The 24,670-nt window shown below is 47.8% G+C and overlaps 1 protein-coding gene across 1 annotated transcript in view; it reads left to right on the forward strand.

The window, feature by feature from the left end:
• LOC115481407 (vasoactive intestinal polypeptide receptor 1-like) overlaps positions 1 to 20,917 on the forward strand; it is a 141,053-nt gene extending 120,136 nt beyond the window's left edge. Inside the window, exons 12-14 of the mRNA XM_030220494.1 lie at positions 12,342 to 12,471; positions 17,932 to 17,973; positions 20,825 to 20,917. Of these exons, the coding sequence (XP_030076354.1) occupies positions 12,342 to 12,471; positions 17,932 to 17,973; positions 20,825 to 20,917 (265 nt within the window). The remainder of the gene's footprint in view (positions 1 to 12,341; positions 12,472 to 17,931; positions 17,974 to 20,824) is intronic.
• Positions 20,918 to 24,670: the final 3,753 nt, after the last annotated feature.

Below are 24,670 nucleotides of genomic sequence, written 5' to 3' on the forward strand. Positions count from 1 at the left end.
CCTCCTGGGACAGAGAAATATCCAGAGTACCTGGATGTAACTCACCTTGAGCTACTACTAAAAAAGGTGTGAGCAAAATGGAAATAAAATAAAAACCAACATACAATAATGAAATGCACTAGCCGGGATGCAAATGAGGACAGCCAACATTTTGGGAGCCCTCATTGCTAGAAAGAATCAGTTTAGTGCCCAATGTTCCCATATTTGTTCCCACATATGGGAACATTGGGCACTAATGGGTTAAGATATAACCAGCTAGAGAAGCAATATCAAATCACTCTCTGTGGCTGGCGTGTTAGGTCACGGATTAAAACAGTTGAGGATATAGGAAAATCAACAACAAAGGCAAACTCCAAACAATGTGAAGGCACTAAGGTATTATGTACCAACAAAAAAAAATTAAAAAGAGGGATAAGCCTCAAGAGCCTCCCAACCTATCGGGAGAGAAAAAAAAATAATAGTAATAATAATAATACTAAAAGAAATTTTGGCAATTATCTCGTGCATTATCACCACCACGTGGATGGGAAGGGCAAAGCTAGCACACCAGTGGCGGAACTACATGGGGCCTGGGGGGGACCTGGGCCCCCATAGATTTGGCCCTGGCCCCCCCTGCCGACGACCCTCTCGACCCCCCCTCCCGCCGCCAACCCACCGTCGCCTGCCATTGCTGACGGGGGAACCCAACCCCCGCCAGCCGAGGTCCTCTTCTTCCCGGAAAAGGCTTCCTTCTGTTTCTGACATCCTTTGAATAACTTTTGTGTTGTTGGCAAATTTAATTACCTCACTAGTTATTCCCATATCTAGATCATTTATAAATAGCAGCGGTCCCAACACAGACCCCTGCGGAACCCCACTAACTACCCTTCTCCATTGAGAATACTGACCATTTAATCCTACTCTCTGTTTTCTATCTTTTAACCAGTTCTTAATCCACAATAGGACACTACCTCCTATCCCATGACTCTCCAGTTTGCTCTGGAGTCTTTCATAAGGTACTTTGTCAAATGCCTTTTGAAAATCCAAATACACAATATTGACCGGCTCAAGTTTATCCACATATTTGTTCACCCCTTCAAAGAAATGTAGTAGATTGGTGAGGCAAGATTTCCCTTCACTAAATCCATGTTGGCTTTGTCTCATTAATCCATGCTTTTGAATATGCTATGTAATTTTATAATAATCTCTACCATTTTGCCCGGAATTGACGTCAGGCTCACTAGTCTGTCGTTACCTGGATCACCTCTGAAAGATCAATGTTGTTCTGATGGTAGCAGAATGATACTCTGTTGACAGAGTATGTTTAGAAACTCCATAACCCGAAGAATGTTGCTGTTGTGAACGACTGCCCCCAAACTATGCTATGATAGAGCACGGGTCAAATGTGGTTGCTCTACCTATCTTTACATATAGTTGGCGACATTCAGCTGTTATCTGTGTAGTTATGGTAATTCTCTATAGGCCACCTAAAGTTAGGTGCTTTTCCTGATGCGCTCTAAGTGTGAATTATGTATTGGCAATTACACGCATAATTGCCATTAAAGCCAATTAGTTTATGAGCGTAAAAGACCCTAATCTATAACCACACACCCAACTGCGTACCTATCTTTGTGAGCCCTTTATAGAATGAGGGGCATTTCTTTAGTGTTATTGTTTTTGCAATCTGCCTTGAACCAGGAGTGTAGCCAGACCTGCCATTTTGGGTGGGCCCTTCCCCTTCCACCCCTGTCCATACAGTTTTTTAAAAACTTTTCCCTCCGCCCCTATCATTATCTCTCCCCCCCCCCCCCTGCCTGGCATCTGCCCCTTTCCCCTCCCTCCAGCATCTGCCCCCCTCTATCTCTCTCTGAAACCCTGCCCTCCCTGGTCTACCTCCAAGCTGTCGCCAGCAGCAATTCCTGTAAGCAACCTGCACCGGTCCTGCTTCCCTATATCACATCCACGCCAGTGAAGAAACAGGAACTAATGTCATCAAGGGTGGGACACGGTACAGGGAAGCCCACAGGGCTGGCAAAGGTCGCCTAAAGGAAATTCTGCAGATGACGGCTCAAATATAGACGGTGGGGGGAGGGAGAGAGAGAGAGACAGACGGGCAGCTGCTGAGACAGAGAGAGACACACACACACACACACACACACACACACACAGAGTACAGACCTGTGGTGAAGAGGTGCTGAAAGGAGAGCTGCTGTACCCTGTGGCTGCTGAACAATGCAGAGGGGAGGGGGCCCCCCTGCAGGAGGGCCCCAGGCTGAAAGGCCTAGCACACTTGGAGCTGAGAAACACTATGAAGGGGAGGCTTCCTCCACCCAAGCCCCAAGCATGCAACCAGGAGAACCAGGAGAGCCCAGGCCTGTGGACGGAGGAAGGACCAGAGCCCAGCAGCGCTTGCTGAGGAGCCAGCTCACCCTGACTGTAAGTCCTGGCCATAACATTCCTAAGCTGGGTGAAGAACAGGGGGCAAGAAGGCAGGGCCCGGGTTCCAGAGCAGGGTTCTCTGCATCCAGTATCAGAGGAGAGGTGGTGGAAGAGAATAGCGGAGAGTCTGAAGAGGACGTTAGTGAGGAAGAAGAGGAGGAGAAGGAATCCAGGCCTAGGGCCTGGCAGAAGAAAGAGGCCCAGCATATGACTCCTGAAGAGGTAATTAGATCAGTGAAGAAAATGAATCGAGTAGAAGGTGAAATAGAGGTACTGAGGAAGCGGCTGAAGCTAGCAAAAACTATGTGTAACCTGGCTTCCACTGGCCCACGAGACAAGTATGTTAAGGGAGTTGAAGCACTCCAGAAGCGGCTTACAGCAAAACAAAGGCAGCTGCAAAAACTAAAGAACTGCAGAGATAATCCCCTTCGTGAGGTTTTCCTGAACAGGGAACGCATGCAGCAGACCCAGACGCAGTCCCAGATCCAGCAGGAAGCAGAACCCAGAGACACACAGGACTCCGTGGTTCCAGACACCCCAGAGGCTATGCTGGAAGGGACAGCAGGGGAAGAGAAACAGCAGCAGCCAGAAGGAGGGAAAGACAAGACTGACACAAATAATTCCCAGTTATCACCAGTATTTTATTTCCTACAGGATTCCCAAGAGCTAGGTGCTCCATCCACTTACCAGCCTTGTAGAACAGAGGCTCCTAGTCCAGTTGTGGCAGGTACTGTGGATAAGGAGGGGCTCCAGCACTGCATGCAGCAAGAGAGCCTGGCAAGTTTGGAACACAAAGAGCTATGAAACTGAAAAAAATTCAAAAACGTCCCTTATACTTAGAGAGCTGGCAGGGCATAGCCGAACCCACAGAGAAGAGCTCAGGTTTGCTGGGAGAGACAGAGAAGAAAGACAGCCTGGAGAATCAGAACAGTTTGAATGCTGAGGAGAATCAGAACAGTTTGAATGCTGAGGTAGGAGAAGAATCACTACACACTGAGCAAGTACAGAAGTTACCAGGAACAACGGGAGGGAAAGTAGAGCAAAAACAAGGGGTTTTGCAGATGGAGACAGAGACTAAAGAGGATGGGAAAGTACAGGAATGGAGTAGTGGAGTACTACAAGAGATGGAAGAAGCTGAGAGCAAATATGGTGGACAGAGGGCGGGAACATCGTGGGAACACCACAGTCACTCATGGACAGAATTGATAGGGCAGACCTCTGAGCAGGGCTGTCCAAGAGCTGCCATCCAATCTCAATCAGAAGTGCTGATGACATCATGGGGGAAGCTCAGTGACAGGCAGGGGCTCCCAATAGATTCTGCCACTCAGAAACAAGAAGAAAGAGCAGAAGGGAGCTTCTCAGAAACTCATGCCCATCAAAGCAGGAGTCCCAGAAAGGAGAGAGAGAATTGTGGAGAGTGTCAGCTGCACCAGGAGGCGGAGCCAAGACCCAGATCGAGTGAGACAGGGCATGGAGGAGAGTGTCAGCTGCACCAGGAGGTGGAGCCAAGACCCAGACTGAGTAAGACATTGCCAGATACAGAGAGAGTACATGAAGGAGAGTGTCAGTTGCACCAGGGGGCGGAGCCAAGTCCCAGACCCAGTAAGACAGAGCATGGAGGAGAGTGTCAGCTGCACCAGGAGGCAGAGCCAAGACCCAGACTGAGTAAGACAGTGCCAGATACAGAGAGAGTACATGAAGGAGAGTGTCAGCTGCACCAGGAGGCGGAGCCAAGACTCAGACTGAGTATGACAGTGTCAGAAACAGAGAAAGTGCATGGAGGAGAGTGTCAGCTACAAGAGGAGACAGATCCCAGACCTGGTCTGAGTGGGACAGTTGCAGAGCAAGGGAACGAGTGCTGGTTGGGAACAGCAGCAACTGGCAAAGGACTGGAAGTAGAATATTGCAGAGGGGGAAGAGACAGAAACAGCACAAGTGAACTGAACATAGTGGGGTTAGTGGACATGGGAGAGGAGGGAGGGGAAGAGAGGGGGAGGGGAGGAAGGCAGGAAGGGAGTGGGGAAGGGGGGAGCATACTGGTATCAGCCCCTTTATCCTTTGCAGCAGTAGTACGGGGAGGAGGGGCAGAGACAGGGAAGGAGGAGGGGAGGCAGGAGTCAGACATGGAGACAAGGGGAAATCCATTTTCTGGTCCGTTGCGGGGTCCCGGGAGCGGTGTTACCCCAAAACGTCGAAATGTTGTCCAGCTGCGTTGGGTGGGCACAGGGGTAGCACCACCTAGAGAGGTTGTTTTAAGAATGGTATTCTCCCTTGGCTTTATCCCTGAAGATTTGTATGCATGCATACACCCTGTGGGAATCCCTGAATATGATATTAGTTTCTTAACAGGGCGAGGTTTGGACCTGTTTTGGGAAAAGTACACAGAGGTGCAGCATCAGGGTAGATGGGTGGATTTTAAGGCTGTCCCCATCAGTAGACAGGACGCAGTCCAGATTACCATTTTGGTACGTAATGAATCTCTTATGGCTGCAGACCTGTCATACTGGTTGGGACGGTATGCCGAAATTAGGACCCCATTAAGCAAAATACCAGACCAGAGTCGTGTGTGGGCGGGGGGGGTGGAGTGCCCTTGTAAAATTAAAACAGGCAGGCTATGTCACCCAACATATACCTTCAGCCGCATACATTGGAAGGGATCGAATTCAATGCTTTTATGCAGGACAACCCAGACAGTGCTACAGGTGCGGATCTTTCCGTCACTTAAGCATGTCATGTACAGTGTTAAAGTGCTCGCGATGTGGTAGTACAGATCATGACACCAGCGACTGCACTACCATACGCTGTAACCTGTGTGGAGGCTTGGGGCACCCTTTTAGCAAGTGCCCACAAGCATCGCACAATCAGGTAGAGGAAGAGAGGAGGGGGGAGGAAGGGGCACAAGCAGAAACTACAAGGATACAAGGACAGAAGCGGGAAGCATTAAAGGGATTAATGGATAAATCAAATACCACTATTCATACAGAGGCAGGCACTAAGGGAAAGGGAAAGGGGGAGAAAAGGGCATCAGGTTTGGATCACATTCAAAGAAGGGGTATTTGTGAAAGGATGGAAGAAGGAGGTGGGGAGAAGGGGGGAGAAGAAGGGGAAGCATGGACCCTGGTAGGGAAACATGGAGGGAAGGGGGGTCGGAGGAAGGAGGGGAGGGGGCTAGCCCGAGCGGGGAGAACAGATATTCTGGAGAAGAGCCAGAGTAATCGATATGCAGTGTTTCAGGTTTCAGGTGAAGGAGAGGGTGATCTTGAGATGAATCCACCCCAAAGGGAGGTTTTGGAGGAGAAGAGGAGGGAGGGGAGGGGAGCAAGGAATGAATCATCTGAAAGACTTAACAGAGAGGAGCCAGCAGTGTTACCCCCAAGTCTAACATCACATCCTACTAGTTTAACGAAGGGCCTCATGCAGGAAATAGAGGAGGGTAAGGAAGGGATGAAAGGGGAAAGGGCTGGTCCAGAGGAAACCAAGAAAAAAAAGGGTAGAAAGAAAGCCGGGGAAGATGACTCAGAGTGGGAGGATTTGGAATTAGAAGAAATTATAGAGGATCCTGAAGAAATGATGGGGGCAGGAATATCTGTGAAGAGGGATTGCGGTGAAGAGATGAGGAGGGGTAAGAAATTTAAGAAATAAACCATGGCTGCCTTGTCCTTAATCTTTGCAACTCTGAATGTAGCCAGCATAAAGGCAGAGAGAACTAGATTTGTCGCCTTTAGCGATTTGACCCAGTGCAAGGTAGACTGCATCCTGTTGCAGGAGACTCATTTGGATTCTTTGCAGCTCCTGCACCGGGCCAAGAGAGATTGGAAAGGGGGGCCCTCATTCTGGTCTCTGGCCAAAGAAAGATGCGCAGGGGTGGCTATTCTTTTTGCCACCCGAGAAGTGGAGATTACGAGGGAAATAGAGGTGGAGATAGGGAGGTGTGTTGTCTTAGACGTTTTCATTAGAGGGGTAGCAGTGCGAATCATTAACTTTTATGGGCCCCAGATTAGTTGGGAACGCAAGCAGCTGTTGCTCCGGGTGAAACCGTATTATATACAAGCAAATTGGTGGTATTTGGAGGAGACTTTAATATGGTCTTACAGCAAGCAGATAGAAAGGGGTCCAGGCGTCAGGTGGGTTATGACAGCCTCCAGCTGGCAGCAATTGTAAAACAGGCAAGACTGGAGGTGGCGGGAGGGAAGGGGTTCACTTTTAGAAGGGGAGACACGGAGAGCCGTATTGACTGGCTCTTTGTAGGCGGGTTGGCTAAGTTTCAGGGGCAGCCGAATAGATGGACGGAATATTCAGATCATGCCTTAGTTTCCACAGTCTTAACAATATGCGAAGGGGCGCAGAAAGGCCCAGGATTTTGGAAACTGAGTGCAAAGTTATTAGAAGTAGAGGAAAACAGACAAATATTTGAGGGTTTTTTAGCAGACCAAGAAACACTATGGGAGGTGATGGATGATAAGGGAGCCTGGTGGGACATGGTAAAGGGGCGAGTCAAGGCCCTTTTCCGGTCCCTAGCCAGGAAGCAGAGTCTGGGGTTACAGGCACAGTGCTGTCGTCTTCGTAAGCAATTGGACCACGCGGTCTCCAACCATCTAGAGAAGGGAGAGATAGAAGCTTTGCAGGCCCAGTTGAGGCTGTTGCAATATGATCGATACGCTGCTTTGCTTCTGGAAAGGGAATATGGGCATCGGTATTCCCCGGATCCTTTCCAGAATTGCAAGGTAGCAGTAGGACACAAGGTCATTTATGCTATGAGAGATGAAGCAGGGCAGCGATTGACGAACCAACGTTCAATCGAGGCCAGGGTCATTCGGTTTTACACCCAATTGTGGGGGAAAGAGAGCTTGGTTTCTAACTTCATGCTATCATACGTGCAGAGTGCCCCAGGCTTGGAAAAGGTTTCGGAGGGGGAGATGGAACAACTGCTTAGGCCCATTACCACAGGAGAGGTAGATGATGCTATTGATACGCTATCAGCACGTACAACTCCGGGTCCCGATGGGCTGACCCCAGAGTTCTACAAAAAATTCCGTGTGGTCCTGATTCCAGTGTTAGCTGCAATTTTTAATAATTGTTTGCAGAACGGGCGTTTGGCCCCTTCACAGCAGTGTTCTATTTTGGTTCTCCTCGCAAAGAAGGGAAATCTGGAACTTATCGAGAACTGGAGACCCATAAGTCTTCTGAATGTAGATAGGAAAATAATGGCCAGGATTATTTACAACCGCCTGGCTGGGGCAGTGGGTGGTCTCTTGTCCTCAGCACAGTTTTGCTCGGTGAAGGGGAAAGGGGCAGTGGAAGCAGTTTGTACCATCCGTGAAATAGTGGAAAGGAGTTAAGGTGGGACAAAGGGAAAGTATTTGCTGACCCTTGATCAGTCTAAGGCTTTTGACAGGGTGTCCCAGGAGTACCTATGGCTAGTGCTTCGGTGCTATGGGATACCCGACCAGTTTATAGGGTGGATCCAGACTTTGTATCGCAATGCAAGGAGTAGCACTCTAATAAATGGTTGGGTGGGCAAGAGCTTTGCAGTGAGGTCAGGGGTACGGCAGGGGTGTCCCCTCAGCCCCTTGCTGTACGTCCTTTCCTTAGATCCTTTCCTCAGAAGGTTGAGTGGAGGGTTTAGCGGTCAACTAGAGGGCATCTCTTTGGGTTCACACACATGGCGATGTGTCGCCTACGCAGATGATGTCACAGTAGTAATCAGTAGCAAGGAGGAAGCCGAGCGAGTTCAGACCTGGATGGCAGAATACACACAGGCTGCGGGGGCCCAGATAAACCAGGAAAAGAGCTCCGCAATTGGGTAGGACAGGGCAGACCAGCTTTCAAACTTCCCAGTCAGTACCCAGTAGCAAGGGATGAAGTACGGATCCTGGGTCTCTGGGTAGGCAGACAGGACTATGATACGATCAACTGGGAGAAGGGGCTGGGGAGAGTCGAGGAAAGGGTGGCCCAGTGGAAATCATATAAGTTGCGGTTTGTGGAAAAACTGCATGTCATTAAGACCTATCTGATACCCCTTCTCCTGTTCATATCCAAGGTCTGTTTACTGCCTATATCGTTACATGCCAGAGTATACAGCTTGTTTTTCCAACAGCTATGGGGGAACAGGATGAATATTATCCGGAGGGAGGTGACCTATTTGCCCAAAAGGGAGGGGGGGTTGGGAATGGTCAACCCTGTGGTACATTTTAGTTGTTTCTTTTTCCAACAAAATCTGGGAGGGGTCTTGCGGGAAGGGAGGCCGGCTTGGGCAGACTGCATGGCCTCCTGGCTTCAGCGGTACTTGAGGGATTGGGTGAGGGGAGGTCAGGCAATGCCCCTGCGAGGGAAGGCGGGATACTTGCCACAGTACATCTCACCTCTGTTGAGATTGGTGAAGAGATGGGGTATCACAGTACAGGAAATCCAGAAGGAGGACAGGAGGCAGCTACAACACCGCATTATTCAGACACACTTTTCAACACGTCTAGCCTTGAGGGACTGCCCAGGTCCACTACAGGAGGAAGGTCTGGCTTTCCTCAATTCATCACGCCTCCCCCGGAAGATTGCGGACATGGCCTGGCTGACTTTCCACAGCCGGCTTTATGTTCGAGCTAACATGAAAAATAGAAACAGCAATGATCGTAAGTGCCCGAGGGGGGAGTGCGTGACGGAGGATGAAACAATGGACCACTTCCTCCTCAAGTGCCCGTTCAATCAACAAGTCTGTCAGGCAGTAGCCCGCCAATTAGGGATTCCTTTCTTCCACCAGCTATCTTATGCAGAATGGGCCTATGGAGGGTTTCCAAAAGGAAAGGGGTGGTGTAGGGAGACACTGTATATCATCGCTGCAGCCCTTTGTTACTTCCTGTGGCAGGCACGCTGCCAAGCTTCATTATATCGGAAGTGGCTGTCTGTACAGGAGGTGGCAGGGGATGTGGTACATTTTGTCCAGCAGCTGGCAGTGAGGGAGAAGGAGCATTGTTCTGGACTACAGTGGGCAAGGCATTGGAGGGGTTTTTCGTTTCAGCCTCCCTGAGTGGGAGGGTTTGTTGAGGGGCGGGGGTATTGGCCAGTAAGGTTTTATTTATGTATTAGTTAGCGGGTTTTATTGCTTGTTTTATCGCTTGTTTGTATGCTTGGTTTGTCTTGTTGCAAGTTTCAATAAAGACAATATGACACACACACACACCAGTGGTGTACCTAGGGTATTTGACACTTGACATTTTTTAACATCCCCTCCAAAATCCAGTATTATACATACTGAGAATACAAAACACAACAAATGTCATTCAGGACCTACATTGCAATTCTACCATATCTTAAGCAGTAACTTCTATGAGTCACACAAGGGTGTACCTAGGAAAAGGCAACATCTTAAACGTTGCAGTGAGCAGTAGAACATCAAACATCTATTGTAAAACTAAACCAGCAAGAATAGTACAGATCATCGATCCTGTATAGTCAATGCCAACAGAAAACCATGTCTTTTTCACAGATGCAGATACACCCTAATCCACTATAGAATAAGTAACCGCAAACTGGTTTTAATCATTGTGAACGCCAAGACCTGCTAGTGAGCATTAGCAGTATAGAAAATTTTAAATAAAATATAAACAATATCAATATTTAGACAAAAATTAAACTGAACCCCAAGAAGGCAGAGTCTGCATACAATGCAACACCACAGAAACAGTGATAGTGATGTATGTCCCCTACTACTGTGCAAAATGTAAAGATAGCAGATGTAAATTATCCCCACTTTACAAATTAACAAATAGAAATAAAACAAATAAGGAAAACAAGACAATACCATTTTATTGGACTAATACATTTAGCATTCAGAGGCCAAAACCTCCTTCCTCAGGTCAATACCGTATACTGCTATTACAGTATCCTGTCCTGACCTGAGGAAGGGGGTTTTGGTCTCTGAACATTAGTCAAAATGTATTAAAATTAGTCCAATAAAAAATTACCTTATTTCCATTTTCTATTTATAAACATGTATTAACATTGCTACAATAGTACTTTAACCTAAAGCAGAAAAAATAAAAAATATTTTATCTACCTTTGCTGTCACTGGTTTCTGCTTTCCTCATCTTCACTCTCTCCCTTGTAGCCACCATCTGCCCCTTCCATCCAGTGTCTGCTCTCTCTGTCTCTGCCCATTCCATCCACCGTATGTCCCTGTCTGTCCTCTCTCTCCCCCTTCCAACCATTGTATGCCCTCTCTTCTCTCACTTCCATCCTGGATCTGCCGTCTTTGTCTCTGCCCTTCCATCCTCTGCCATTTCTCTCCCTTCCATCCACTATCTGCCCTTTCTCTCTCTCATCCATCCATGGTCTGCCATCCCGCCCTCTCCCTTCCATTCAGGATCTGTCCTCTCTCTGTCTCTGCCCCTTCCATCCACCATCTGCCCTTTCTCCCTTCCATCCAGGATGTGCCCTTTCTCTCTCTGCCCCTTCCATCCACCATCTGCCCTTCCATCCAGGGACTGCCCTCCCTTTCTGCCCCTCTCTGCCCTTTCTTCAATCCACTGTCTGCCCTCTCCTTTTTACTGGATCCATTCACCCCCCCCCCCCCCCCAAATGCTGCTGCTTCTCCTCCCGCTTCAAACTATCGGAAGAAAAGATAATAATAAACCAAATCACGGGGCCTTACCTACTCGTGGCTGCCGACTCTGCTCCAGAACTGGAAATGATGTCAAAGGGGGCAGGATCGGGTAGCTTATGGACCCTGCAATCTTCCTGCTTTTGCTTACCGCTACCGCTGCTAGTCTGGTGGATGAGAAGCAGCAGCAGCAGTAGTGGTGGTGACAGCTTGACAGGGCTGGAGGCTGCTGGAGGAAGGTGCGGGACAGTCCGGCCAGAGGAGAGGCAATAGCGGCGGCAGTCTGGCAGGCGTGGAGCAAAAGGAAGGCGCGGAACCAGCCAGAAGAGAGGCAGGGATGACTGCCCAGTGGGAGCAGAGCACCCCCCGTTGATTTGCACCTGGGGCGGACCGCCCCCCCCCCCCGCCCCACCCATGGTACGCCACTGACACACACATACACACACACACACAGAAGAATGAGGTACCATCAATGAGGTGCTTTGAGGGCCACTAGACTGGGTGGGCCTGAGGCAAGAATGGGTGTAGCTATGGATGTGCCCACCTAGGCACATCCATAGCTACACCACTCCCTTGAACTGGAAGGTGAAGTGGAATAGAAATGCTCAGAGTAAATGAATTAAAGTTAAAGAGGCATCCAGTTGGGTTACATTGGTGGCTTCTTTTGGATTAGCCTGAGAAACGGTTATGATTCTGAAATTCTTTTTTAAGAATAAGGGTGAATTATTTCATGATTCCAAAATAATTGTGGTTCCTGATCTTTCCTCAGCTGCCCAAAGGAATTTATTTTGCTTTGTTTGCTAGTAGTTTTATTTTTTTTAAGTTTCCTTGTAAACTGCTCTGAGGGGTTTTGGGGGAATTCGATGCAATTGTGTACTGCAGAATTTGCACTGATTCTGCACTTTTACCAAGAGACAGAAGCCATAAATCAAATGGAACTCGTGGATCTGCTCCTCTCCCCAGACTAACAGCAATAGAAGGAAGAGAGCGACTCCACGTTGGGCCATATCCTCAACCTGCCATCCTGTCAATCCATCAAAAATCAGACTTTGAATCCATTCTCTAATCAGATACCACTTTTGTTCTAATTAATAAGCATTTCCCCTCTGGGATGTGATCTTACATGACGAAAGATAAACCAAAAAGCAATTCTTTGATTTACGTTTATTCAATCAGCAATGAGAAGCAAGACCCCAGTGGGGTATTTCTTTTACAGATTTCAGAGTGTTTCTTTAGACCTTTCATCAGTCACTCTTGGTGCTTGGATTGAAACCATTTTTAATTGTCTCTTTCTTTCTCGTTATATAATTTTGTGTAATTTCTTTTCCAGGAGACTGGTCAAGTCCACACTGCTGCTGATTCCGCTGTTTGGAGTTCATTACGTGGTATTTGCTCTATTCCCAGAACACACTGGTGTGGAAGTGCGTCTCTATTTTGAGCTTGTGCTGGGCTCATACCAGGTGTGTTGCCTAAATAACTGCCCTTCAAAGAAGATATTTTTATGGAAAAGGTAGTGGATGCTTAGATTACCCTCCTGAAAAAGGGGATGGAAGCAAAAACAGTGTTGGAATTCACAAAGGAGAGGGATAGATGCAGTAGCCCCCTGATATTCGGCTGCTGACCGGTTAAACAGGGCTTAGCTGGCTAAACGCTGATATTCAGTGGGGGGTAACTGGTTATCCCCTGCTGAATATCCCTAGTTAGCAGAGGTGGAATGGCCCAATGGTTAGTGCAGTGGGCTTTGATCCTGGCAACCTGGGTTCCATTCCCACTGCAGCTCCTTGTGACCTTGGGCAAGTCACTTAACCCTCCGTTGCCCCAGGCACAAAAACTTAAGATTGTGAGCCCTCTAGCACAGAGAAAGTACCCGCATATAACGTGTACATCACTGCGTACGTCTAGTAGCGCTATAGAAATGATTAGTAGTAGCAGTATATACCTGGCCGAGGGCTGATTTCACGGCCATCTTTGGCTGGTTTAAAGATAACCGGCTAAGTCTTAATACTGACTTAGTCGGTTATCTTTAAACCAGTCAAAAATAAACCTGTCCCCGGAAACGGCTCAGCTTAGCGCCAGCCACGGGAGTTAGCCGGCTCCTAGAGGATGTAAACCAAGCACAGAGAACTTCAGCTATGCAATGGCTTTTGCACTTCAAATAAATAATGAGAAAATGCAACTTGCATCATGCAGTAGGGACAACCCCAACAACACAGGCATGCGGAAAGTAACCTGAGCTATGCAACAAGTACAACCTCAGCAACACAAGCATCTCAGCCAGAATCTGGCTTCCTCTAATCTCCTGATTCCATACACTCCTGCTTGTTCCCTACAGTCTTCCCAGCACCATAAATTACAACTTTCCTCCTAAACTATGGAATACTTTATCGATTAGCATCAAATCACAACCCAGAGTCTCCGCTTTCAGAAAGTCACTCAAAACCTGGCTCTTACACCTACATTCTTCCTTTCCTCCTCTTTCAATTTTAATTGTTAACCGCTTCGATGCTTTTTTGTAATTAGCGGTAAATCAAAGGCCTGTTATGTGCCATTTAGTATTTTACAGGGAAATTTTTCAGAGGGATTCTCTGAGGGTAAACGAGTGTTTACTGTTGGCGATCTGCCATTTGAAAAGAACTTTCCCCCTCCATGGGCCCATTGAAAGAACCACATGGGAGGATTTTTCAAGGGTTAGGAGCCGGCTGCATGTGTAAAATGCTGATTTGCCTGTGGAAATTAGCATACCAGTGGCGTAACCATGAGGGGTGGTCTTGAGAATCTGGGTCATCCACCCACCCTCCAGAACTGCAGCACCCCTTTACCTTTGTTGGTTGGGGTGTTGAAGCCCTGCCAGCCAAATAAATGCAATGCCACTGCTCCCCTCCTTCTTGTGCTGCTTCCTTAAGGCAGAAGTCAGTGCATGCCTTTAGCCACCAATTTGAGGAGGAGGGAACGGTGGCAATGTATTTATTTGACTGGCAGAGCCTCGGCATCCCCGCCAGCAAAGTTATGCTTGGTAAAGGGGGGAAGGTTTGAGGAGGAAGGACCAATGTGTTGCCCCCAGTCCACCGCTGAGTGCCCCCCAAATTGTAGGGCAGGTTATGCCCCTGTGGTATACACAATAAATATCAATTTTAGACTGAGGAGGGACAGAGGAGGCAAAATTCCCTGGGCCCGGGCCTCCAGGGGGGCCTGGCACAGGGGTCTCTCTCTCCTGCTGGGGCCTGAGTGATCGTGTCCCGACAGGAGCAGGAGAGAGAGAACTCCAGCACCAGGCCCCCCTTGCATTGCCTGCCTAGCAGCTGCTGGGCCCTCAGGCCGCGCATGCTCAGTTTTGAGACTGAGCATGTGCAACCTGAGGAAAGCAGGGGCAGGCAATGCTGAGCAGAGGAAGGAGCCGTGCTGCCTGCAGCTGGTGGGGCCAGCCAAAGTACATCGGGCAGATGGGTGGGGGCGGCAATGACGATTCTACCCAAGCGGATCAGTCTCTCAGCAGCCCTGATTTTAGAAAAGGCATTTCTTATACATATGTGCCAAGATCAGACCCAGATTTCAAGGAGCCATATTGTGGGTGTGGTTTAGATGGATCTTCAAGGTTTACATGTATTTGATATTTTGGACGTAAGTACATAAGTAATGCCACACTGGGAAAAGACCAAGGGTCCACTACAGCGGCCAATCCAGGCCAAGGGCACCTGGCAAGCTTCCCAAACGTACAAACATTCTATACATGTTATTCTTGGAATTGTGAATTTTTCCCAAGTCCATTTAGTAGTGGTTTATGGACTTGTCCTTTAGGAAACCGTCTAACCCCTTTTTAAACTCTGCCAAGCTCACCTCCTTAATCACGTTCTCCGGCAACGAATTCCAGAGTTTAATTACGAATTGGGTGAAGAAACATTTTCTCTGATTTGTTTTAAATTTACTACACTGTAGTTTCATTGCATGCCCCCTAGTCCTAGTATTTTTGGAAAGCGTGAACAGACGCTTCACATCCACCTGTTCCATTCCACTCATTATTTTATATACCTCTATCATGTCTCCCCTTAGCCGTCTCTTCTCCAAGCTGAAAAGCCCTAGCCTCTTTAGTCTTTCTTCAAAGGGAAGTTGTCCCATCCCCGCTATCATTTTAGTCGCCCTTCGCTGCACCTTTTCCAATTCTACTATATCTTTCTTGAGATGCGGTGACCAGAATTGAACACAATACTCAAGGTGCAGTCGCACTATGGAGCAATATAACAGCATTATAACATCCTCACACCTGTTTTCCATACCTTTCCTAATAATAGCCAACATTTTATTTGCTTTCCTAGCTGCAGCAGCACACTGAGCAGAAGGTTTCAGTGTATTATCGACGACGACACCCAGATCCCTTTCTTGGTCCGTAACTCCTAACGTGGAACCTTGCATGATGTAGCTATAATTCAGGTTCTTTTTCCCCCACATGCATCACCTTGCACTTGCTCACATCAAACGTCATCTGCCATTTAGCCGCCCAGTCTCCCAGTCTCGTAAGGTCCTTCTGTAATTTTTCACAATCCTGTCGCGATTTAACAACATTGAATAATTTTGTGTCATCAGCAAATTTAATTACCTCGCTAGTTACTCCCATCTCTAAATCATTTATAAATATATTAAAAAGCAGCGGTCCTAGCACAGACCCCTGAGGAACCCCACTAACTACCCTTCTCCATTGTGAATACTGCCCATTTAACCCCACTCTCTGTTTCCCATCCTTCAACCAGTTTTTAATCCACAATAGGACATTTCCTCCTATCCCATGACCCTCCAATTTCCTCTGTAGCCTTTCATGAGGTACCTTGTCAAACGCCTTTTGAAAATCCAGATACACAATATCAACCGGCTCCCCTTTGTCCACATGTTTGTTTACTCCTTCAAAGAACTGAAGTAAATTGGTCAGGAAAGATTTCCCCACACAAAAGCCGTGCTGACTTGGTCTCAGTAATCCATGTCCTTGGATGTGCTCTGTAATTTTGTTTTTAATAATAGCCTCTACCATTTTCCCCGGCACCAACGTCAGACTCACTGGTCTATAATTTCCCGGATCTTCCCTGGAACCTTTTTTTAAAAATTGGCGTTACATGGGCCACCCTCCAATCTTCCGGTACCACGCTCGATTTTAAGGATACGTTGTATATCACTAGAAGTAGCTCCGCAAGCTCATTTTTCAATTCTGTTAGTACTCTAGGATGAATACCATCCGGTCCAGGAGATTTGCTACTCTTCAGTTTGCTGAACTGCCCCATTACGTCCTCCAGGTTTACCGTGAAGTCAGTAAGTTTCTCCGACTCATCTGCTTGAAATACCATTTCCGATACCAGTATCCCACCCAAATCTTCCTCGGTGAAGACCGAAGCAAAGAATTCATTCAATCTCTCCGCTATGTCTTTGTCTTCCTTGATCACCCCTTTTACCCCTCGGTCATCCAGCGGCCCAACCGATTCTTTTGCCGGCTTCCTGTGGGACACAGGGAGGGAAGGCCTGAAGGGAGGTGATTTGCAGACTGCCACTGCTGCACTTCTTTCACACGGAGCGAGGTTGAGGTGAGGCACTATGATTTGAATTCAGGGGGGTCCGGCCCGGTGGTGGATGGAGTGGGGCGGGTGGAGAGGGGACGGTGATGACGACGACCTTGGGGGGGGGGGGCGGGGGCGGCCTTGTCCTCAGCCCGGCCCAGTCTCTCGGCAGCCCTGGATTAGCATGCAGTTTTGGGTGCCATATATAGGATCAGGGGGTGGTTATAGAGTACTAGAAATTGGATGTGTGACTTGGTGCTGTTAGGCACACCAGCTGAAGCCTGCCATTGACACCAATGGTGACATACTACTATTCTGTTGGTATTGAGATGCTGAGGCGCCAGTTTACAGATTTGCCCCCATTGTGTATCTTTCACGTAAAAGTAGCTGCTATAGTTTTTCTACATTAGGTTTTACACTTGTACACTGCAGACATTTTATGAGGGTTACTGGAATGTAGGAAATGCTGCTCCACAGGTTCAGGTCCCCTTCCAACATACAAATCACAGGCAGCAATACTCAGCTAGGATTAGTCCAGTCATTGCAACAATAATTTCTGGGCTGGGACCCTGAAATCATAATTCTGAATCTGACCAGCAGATGTCACCCTTAAGCCATGATGCTCCCTCCACTGGGGCTGTCATGTTACATCACAGCGTTCCTGACCTGAGCTTATCCAGGGAGCAGAGGTCCCAAATCAGAGGGCTGAACTGGAACATAATTGAGTCTTAGTCTTTAATAAAGGAATTTTAAAAAAGAAATCTTAGGTGTGATGTTTTAGTAGAAATCCCTTAGGTCATAGATTCAAAGTCTCACTCAGTTAGCAGTGTCACACTCACTTGAAGGCTCTCACACTCTCCGAGACCCTTCTTTCATTCATTAAGAGTGTGTCACTCCTAAGGAAGGAGCTGTGCTATTAATTAAATATGTGTACATGCATGTATTATTTGAACATGTACTTGCAATGTTCAAGTGCCCTGGTCACTGCTTTCTTTTTTTAATGAAAATATCCAGCCCCATCGGACAGTGGTCAGTGCTTAATATCTGGATGAAGCAGTCAGTGGCAGAACTTATACAGGTGGTGGTAATATTCAGTCTGCTTAGCTCAGTTTTCTCTCTGTCCAAAGACATCGGGCAAAGTTATCTGAACAGCAGCTAGCCACTATTGGGATAAGGTCCAAGACCACCCCGGCTCTCCCAGACTCCACCCCGGTTGGACAGAGACAGTCTGTAAGGATAGTCAGCGACATTATCTATCAGTGGCATTACATAACATAGTACAGAGAGCAGATGCTGTTATCCACTCAAATGCTTTTGAATATTGCCCCAAAACACTCACACAGTTTTCTAATCAGTTTATAATATGATTTTTTTTCTTTCTTCAAGGGATTTATTGTTGCTCTTCTTTACTGTTTCCTGAATGGGGAGGTAAGGATGCGATTCACTCCTAAGTTCCTTTATTTATTGAAAACCTTTTATATACCGTCTTTGTAAATAGAATCAACCACGGCTCACAATGTTACGTAATAACCATAACATCTATGAGATTTTAAAAAATGATGATATGGTCATCGCAGATGAAAAACCAATGTCCACCCCAACCACCCTATAACTCCTTTCTACTACTACTACTATTAAACATTTCTATAGCGCTTCTAGACTTACGCAGCGCTGTACAAATGAACATGAAAAGACAGTCCCTGCTCAACAGAGCTTACAATCTAAATTGGACAGACGAACAGACAGCTAGGGGTGGGGAAATTGCAGTGGTAGGGGTGATAAGTGAGGGTGTTGAGTACTTTCCAAAAGTAAAATATCTGGGTATATTATAAAGCAGATCTTAATCTCTACAACGCCTTCCAACCAGTAAACACCAAAATTATCACATTTCTGGTGCTTGTTGAAAAGCCAAGTTTTCAAGAGCTCTCCTGAAACTTAGTAAGGAGCCAACCATTGAAATGTCTGGTGGCAGCGCTATTTAACAGGCCAGGAACGGCTCCTGGCTGGTTAAATAGCACTTAACTGGCTATCCACAAATGATCAGCGGGGGTTGGCCAGCTATCTCCCGCTGAATATTTGCAGCCAGAGCAAAAGGAGGTTCTATATATGGTGGCTAAAAAAAATTTGCCATTGAAATTATTGGCGACTAAGTGGATTCTATAATTGGCACCTAGATTTAGGCGCTGATCAGGGCCACCAAGAGACTGGGCCGGGCCCGGGGCAAGGCCACCCCCAGAGCCCCGCCGCCACCCCCGCAGTCCCCAGTCTCCACCCACTCACTTCCCTCCCTGTGTCCCGCCCTCGCAGAAACAGGAAGTTACATCAGACGAGGGTGGGACACAGGGAGGGAAGGCCTTAAGGGAGGCGATCTGCCACTGCGCTTTCACACAGAGGTGAGGCGCTGTGATTTGAATGCAGGGGGGGGCCTGGAGGTGGGCGGAGGGGGGCTGTCGACGGAGCCGAGGGCGGGTGGGTGAGACTGCGAACTGTGGAGTTGGGCCCCCCTTGGAGGCCCGGGGAATTTTGTCCCCCCTGCCCCCCCCCTCTCGGCGGCCCTGGCATTGATTATAGAATATGTTTAGTTGATATTTCAATGCTGATATCTGTGCGCATGCATTTACGGCAATGAAAACCTGGTGTAAATCTCATAGCATAGATTTAGGTGCAGTGAGCCATATTGTATAACTAGGCACCTAAATTTTGGAACGGCTATTTCTCTGCCCATAACCACACCCCTTTTTGTCTTTGCGTGTTAGAAGTTCGGTGCACATCTTTACAGAATGCGCTTAGCGAGTTGTGCGCCTAAATTCTAATCAGTGCCAATTAGTGCTCATTATTGCTTGTTAACTGCTCATTGTTAAGCCAATTAAGTTACGTGTGGTGTTATAGAATCTGTGCCAATTTCAGCGCCTAAATCTAAGTGCACTATATAGAATCTGGGGAGAGCGGCTACCCGGCTATATCATGCGATGTATTCAATTAAATTGCACACACAAATTAGTAATGGGATCAACTTTTGGCAATTTTTATAGAATTAGAGGGACAGCTGCAGGGCCGCTGAGGGGGGGGGGGGGGGGGCAGGGGGGACAAAATTCCCTGGGCCCGGGCCTCCGGCGCCGCCGCAGTCCGGCCCGCCCTCCGTTGCTCCCTGGCATTGAACTTAAAGCGCCTCACCTTCGAAAGCGCAGCAAGCAGACCACTCCTTCCCTCCGTGTCCCGCCCTCGCCTGATGTAACTTCCGTGAGGGCAGGACACAGGGAGGGAAGGAGGCCCGAAGGGAGTGATCTGCCGCTGCTTCTACTGCGCTTTTGAAGGTGAGGCCCTGTGAGTTCAATGCAGAGGGCTCGGGGGTGGAGGGGGGGGGGCCGGCTCGGTGACCTCGAGTGGGGGGGGAGGCCCCGGGGGCGGCCTTGTCCTGGCCCTGGCCCAGTCTCTCGGCATCCCTGGATAGCTGTTAAATCAGAACACATAAAAGTCAGTCCTATCTTTATGCGAAGTTGCATTGGCAGTTAAGTGTGAATATTAAAAAGACGCTCACTGGTGCTGGCTGAGTATCTGCTGCACCTGCAAGTTCACAGGCCCAATGGTGCAGTCTGTTTCTAGCGGCGCTGCATTATCAGGCTATGCTATCTTAGCAGAATGTTTCATTTCATCTAAAGCACTTGTATTCAGTGGTATAGCAACAGGTGGGCCTGGGTGGGCACAGGTTCACCCATTCTTGGCTCAGGCTTCCCTGGTGTGCCTTACAGGTGTCCCCGGCGCCTGCAGTGATTCAGTTATTGCTGCCTGCACCGACCCTGCAGGCTTCCATTGGCCAAGTCCCACCCTCACTTTCAGCATTTCCTGTCTGGCGGGACCCGGCCGATGGACGTCTGCAGGGCCGGCACAGGCAGCAATAATTGAATCACTGCAAGCACCAGGGACGCCTGTAAGGTACACCAGGGAGGGATGGGGTTCAGCAACAGGTAGGCAGATGCCGGGATGCCACAGAGGATGAGAGATGTGGATGTGGGGTAGGTGAAAAAAAAATCTATATTTTTTAAATATCTACTGGGGGCTATGGAGTGCCATGCAGTGGAAGGGCCCATCTAAGTTATCCAAAATACTGGGTCTGGCTACGCCTTTACAATCCTAGACGGACCGCATTTCAGCACTCACAGTCAAATAAAACCAGAAACACTCAGCCCTCTGGTGCTTGGTGTAGCTGTGATTTGATGCCAATCGTGCCAAAGCAGGCAGAAGATTTCACTTCCGTTTGTTTATGTCTGTTTATCTGCAGGTTCAGACAGAAGTGAAACGGCGCTGGAGGAAATGCAGGTCGTCCATGGAGAGCAACGTCTTCAACCTGGTGACTCAAGAATTCACTGCCTAAGGATCAGGGCAGCGACGCCTGTGCTCATCTGTGGTCCTTCGGGAAAATCCGTGCCGTTTCAGCTGTTGACTCTGCAACGCATGCAAGGGAAACTGCTTGTCTCTTCTACATCTCATACCCAGCTCTCATCCTAGACATCAGCACTGATCCACCAATTCCCAAGAAATAATGAGATCTTAGAGTGGACAGAAGTGATGAACCCACTAAATTCATTTGAGAGTTTAAGCATGACAGGGCTCAGAAAAAGCATATGGGATTAAGCTACTTTTACTCAGTTCCAATTTCTTTAGGGAAGCTTATGGAGAAGTCACATCTATTCGTTTTATTTATTTTGTACATTTGATATACTACAAAATTGAGCCTGGGTAGGCGACTAAGTGGTTTACACCATGAGTAAAAATATCAAGACAGTGCTGATGAGGTACGGTAAAGGAACTGAGAGGGGAATGGGCAAAGAGAGAGGATAAGAGGTTAGGAGGGAATATGAACCAATAAAGCAAAACTTATATGAGCCTTCACACACAATTAAAGTCTTCCGAAAATAGATGGGTCTTTTTATTTTCTGACACGCGGCAGCTATGTGCGTCAAGTGGCATTTGACGTGCGTAAATCATGACTGGCGGTAAGGTCTCAGACACCAAACGGATGCGCAACAATTTTCATTTTGCTGCACGTCCATTTTCAGCAAAAATTTTAAAAAGCCATTTTTCGTAGGTGCACTCAAAAATGATTCTGCACACGCCCAAAACACACGTCTACACTACTGTGGGCCATTTTTCAGCGCACCTTAGTAAAAGGACCCCTCAGTTACAGTCTGGAGAAGGAGTTTCCAAAACAGGGATCTCCGTAGGACCTGTGCAGCATAATTTTCAGATAAGTGGTTTCTGCTATTTTGTTGCAGCACCTGATAGAGTCAACTATTTCCTTGTCTACAAACGTTTATCATTATATTTGATGAGAGTATCTTCAAAAAAGTTCTCAGAGACTTCAGTATTATTTGACATAAACTTATATATTGTTTTTATTTTTTAAAAGGGGCTAATAAATGACACAGATTTGGCACAATTATAGGGAGAATTATGATGTATAGAGCGGTCATGTGAGCCAGTGGTTACAGCATGGTTCACTCAAAATAGTGCTCTGCTGTAAGCTCAGCATATACTGAATTCTCCCTTATCACTTCAAATTATAACTAGAAGTTCAAACAACATATTGGGGATTGGTTCTTTTATTTATTTGAAGGATAAGCAGCATAAAATGTATTGTACTGTTTTGGGATCTTCCTCTAAGGTACTTGTAACCTGGATTGGCTACTGTTGGAAACAGAATATTGGGCTTGATGGACCTTCAAGCCATCCTAGTATGGCAACACTTATGTTCTAAATTTCAGGGCTTCAGTCTTCATCCCATGCTTCTTGATCACCCTTACGACACTTGCCATTTACTCTGTCATGGCAGAGGCAGGCATGGGCAACCTGAAAATTTTCACTTTGTGGTTTTGTTCAGGGGTTCCCCTCTCACCTTTGTCACCACATCCCCCTGCACAGGGCCTCTTTCCACCCCACCCCACCTCCACCAGGAGCAGACAATCCCCTCTTCCTTGTGGCACCCCCCTCCCCCTAGGCTCCCTGGACCTTCCTGAATATCTGGTGATCCAGCGAGGCTCCCTTGGGGCAGGAGTGATACTAGAGATGCCCTTACCCAGAGTTCCAAACTGGAGATTTTGGGACAGTCCTGGATTTCTAACCACCTCATCCTGGTGTATTACAGGACTAGCCAAAGAGTCTCCAGCCTGGAACTGGGTAACTTGGCATCTGTGCAATACCCATTCACTCCTACCCATGATCATGGCTGGGATTTCAGCTTTCTTCCACCTTGGTGGATACTCCTTTTGGAAGGTTACAGCTACAGCCATGAGTAGGAGCAAAGAAGCATAATTCCTGCCCCAATAGAACCCCCACTGGACCACCAGGGATTCACATAAGCAGGGGGAGGGGCTACAAGAAGTGGGGGGGGAGGGCTTGGATCATGGGGGGAGCCTGTCATTGCTAAATCCATCATTCACAAATTAAACCCCACCCATTTCTGTCTGCCAGTGACAGGAAATGACAGAGGAGATGCCATTGACATTTGCTCTGTCTTTGTTACTGACTGCCCATCCTTATCATCTTCCAAGCCATTAACTTTTCTATTTACAGTGTTTTCAAGCAACATAATTACCTTCCAGATCAATTCCAGCGATATAGTCACTGCCTGGTGACATTAATGCTGAAATCCATGAGGTTGTTCTGTTCAGGCCCATCACCACTTTTAACTTCACCAGTGATGTCTGCAGTGATGGGCCTCGTATATTCCTGCTAACATATCCAGGAAAAGTGAAGGACATAGATTACTGGCTTCTGTCTAGATTGTTGCTTCAGTTGAATTTATAAGGCCTTGAGAGTTTGACCCCAAAAGACAGTACTGTAAGACTATCTCTAAGGTTCATTTGGCACCATATTGAACTCGGAGCTGGAAAAGGCAGAAACAACTGGTGATTGCTAAAGACTACCACTGGCCAAGTCCATCAATCCAGCAAACACCAAAGACCCACTAAAAACTCAGATCCAGAACAAACCCAAAACACCCCAACACCACCACCTGCACCAGGGGCCAGCAGACATGCACACATTCTCTGGATTGCTGGTTTTCATTTTTACTACTATTACTTAACATTTCTAGAGCGCTACTAGGGTTACGCAGCGCTGTACAAATTAACAAAGAAGGACGGTCCCTGCTCAAAGGAGCTTACAATCTAATGGACGAAATGTCAAGTTGGGGCAGTCTAGATTTCCTGAGTAGAGGTGTAGTGGTTAGGTGCCGAAGGCGACATTGAAGAGGTGGGCTTTGAGCAATGATTTGAAGATGGGCAGGGAGGGGGCCTGGCGTATGAGCTCAGGGAGTCCGTTCCACGCATGGGGTGAGGCGAGGCAGAAAGGGCGGAGCCTGGAGTTGGTGGTGGTGGAGAAGGGTACTGAAAGGAGGGATTTGTCTTGAGAGCGGAGGTCACAGGTAGGAACGTAAGGGGAGATGAGGGTAGAGAGGTAAGGAGGGGCTGCAGATCGAGTGCATTTGAAGGTTAGTAGGAGAAGCTTGAACTGTATGCGGTACCTGATCAGAAGCCAGTGAAGTGACTTGAGGAGAGGGGTGATATGAGTATATTGGTTGAGGCGGAAGATAAGACATGCAGCAGAGTTCTGAACGGACTGAAGGGGGGATAGATGGCTAAGTGGGAGACTGGTGAGGAGTAGGTTGCAGTAGTCAAGGCGAGAGGTAATGAGAGAGTGGATGCGAGTTCAGGTGGTGTGCTCAGAGAGGAAAGGGCGAATTTTGCTAATGTTATAGAGGAAGAAGCGATAGGTCTTGGCTATCTGCTGGATATGCGCAGAGAAGGAGAAGGAGGAGTCGAAGATGACACCGAGGTTGTGGGCAGATGAGACGGGGACAATGAGGGTGTTATCAACTGAGATAGAGAGTGGAGGGAGAGGAGAAGTGGGTTAGGGTGGGAAGACAATAAGTTCGGTCTTGGCCATGTTCAGTTGCAGGTGGTGGTTGGACATCCAGGCAGCAATGTCGCATAAGCAGGCCGATACTTTGGCCTGGGTTTCCGCAGTGATGTCTGGTGTGGAGAGATAAAGCTGGGTGTCATTAGCATAAAGATGATAGTGGAAACCATGAGATGAGATCAGGGAGCCCAGGGAAGAGGTGTAGATT

This window comes from Microcaecilia unicolor, chromosome 12, assembly GCF_901765095.1.
Source record: "Microcaecilia unicolor chromosome 12, aMicUni1.1, whole genome shotgun sequence".
Classification (NCBI taxonomy): Eukaryota; Metazoa; Chordata; class Amphibia; order Gymnophiona; family Siphonopidae; genus Microcaecilia; species Microcaecilia unicolor.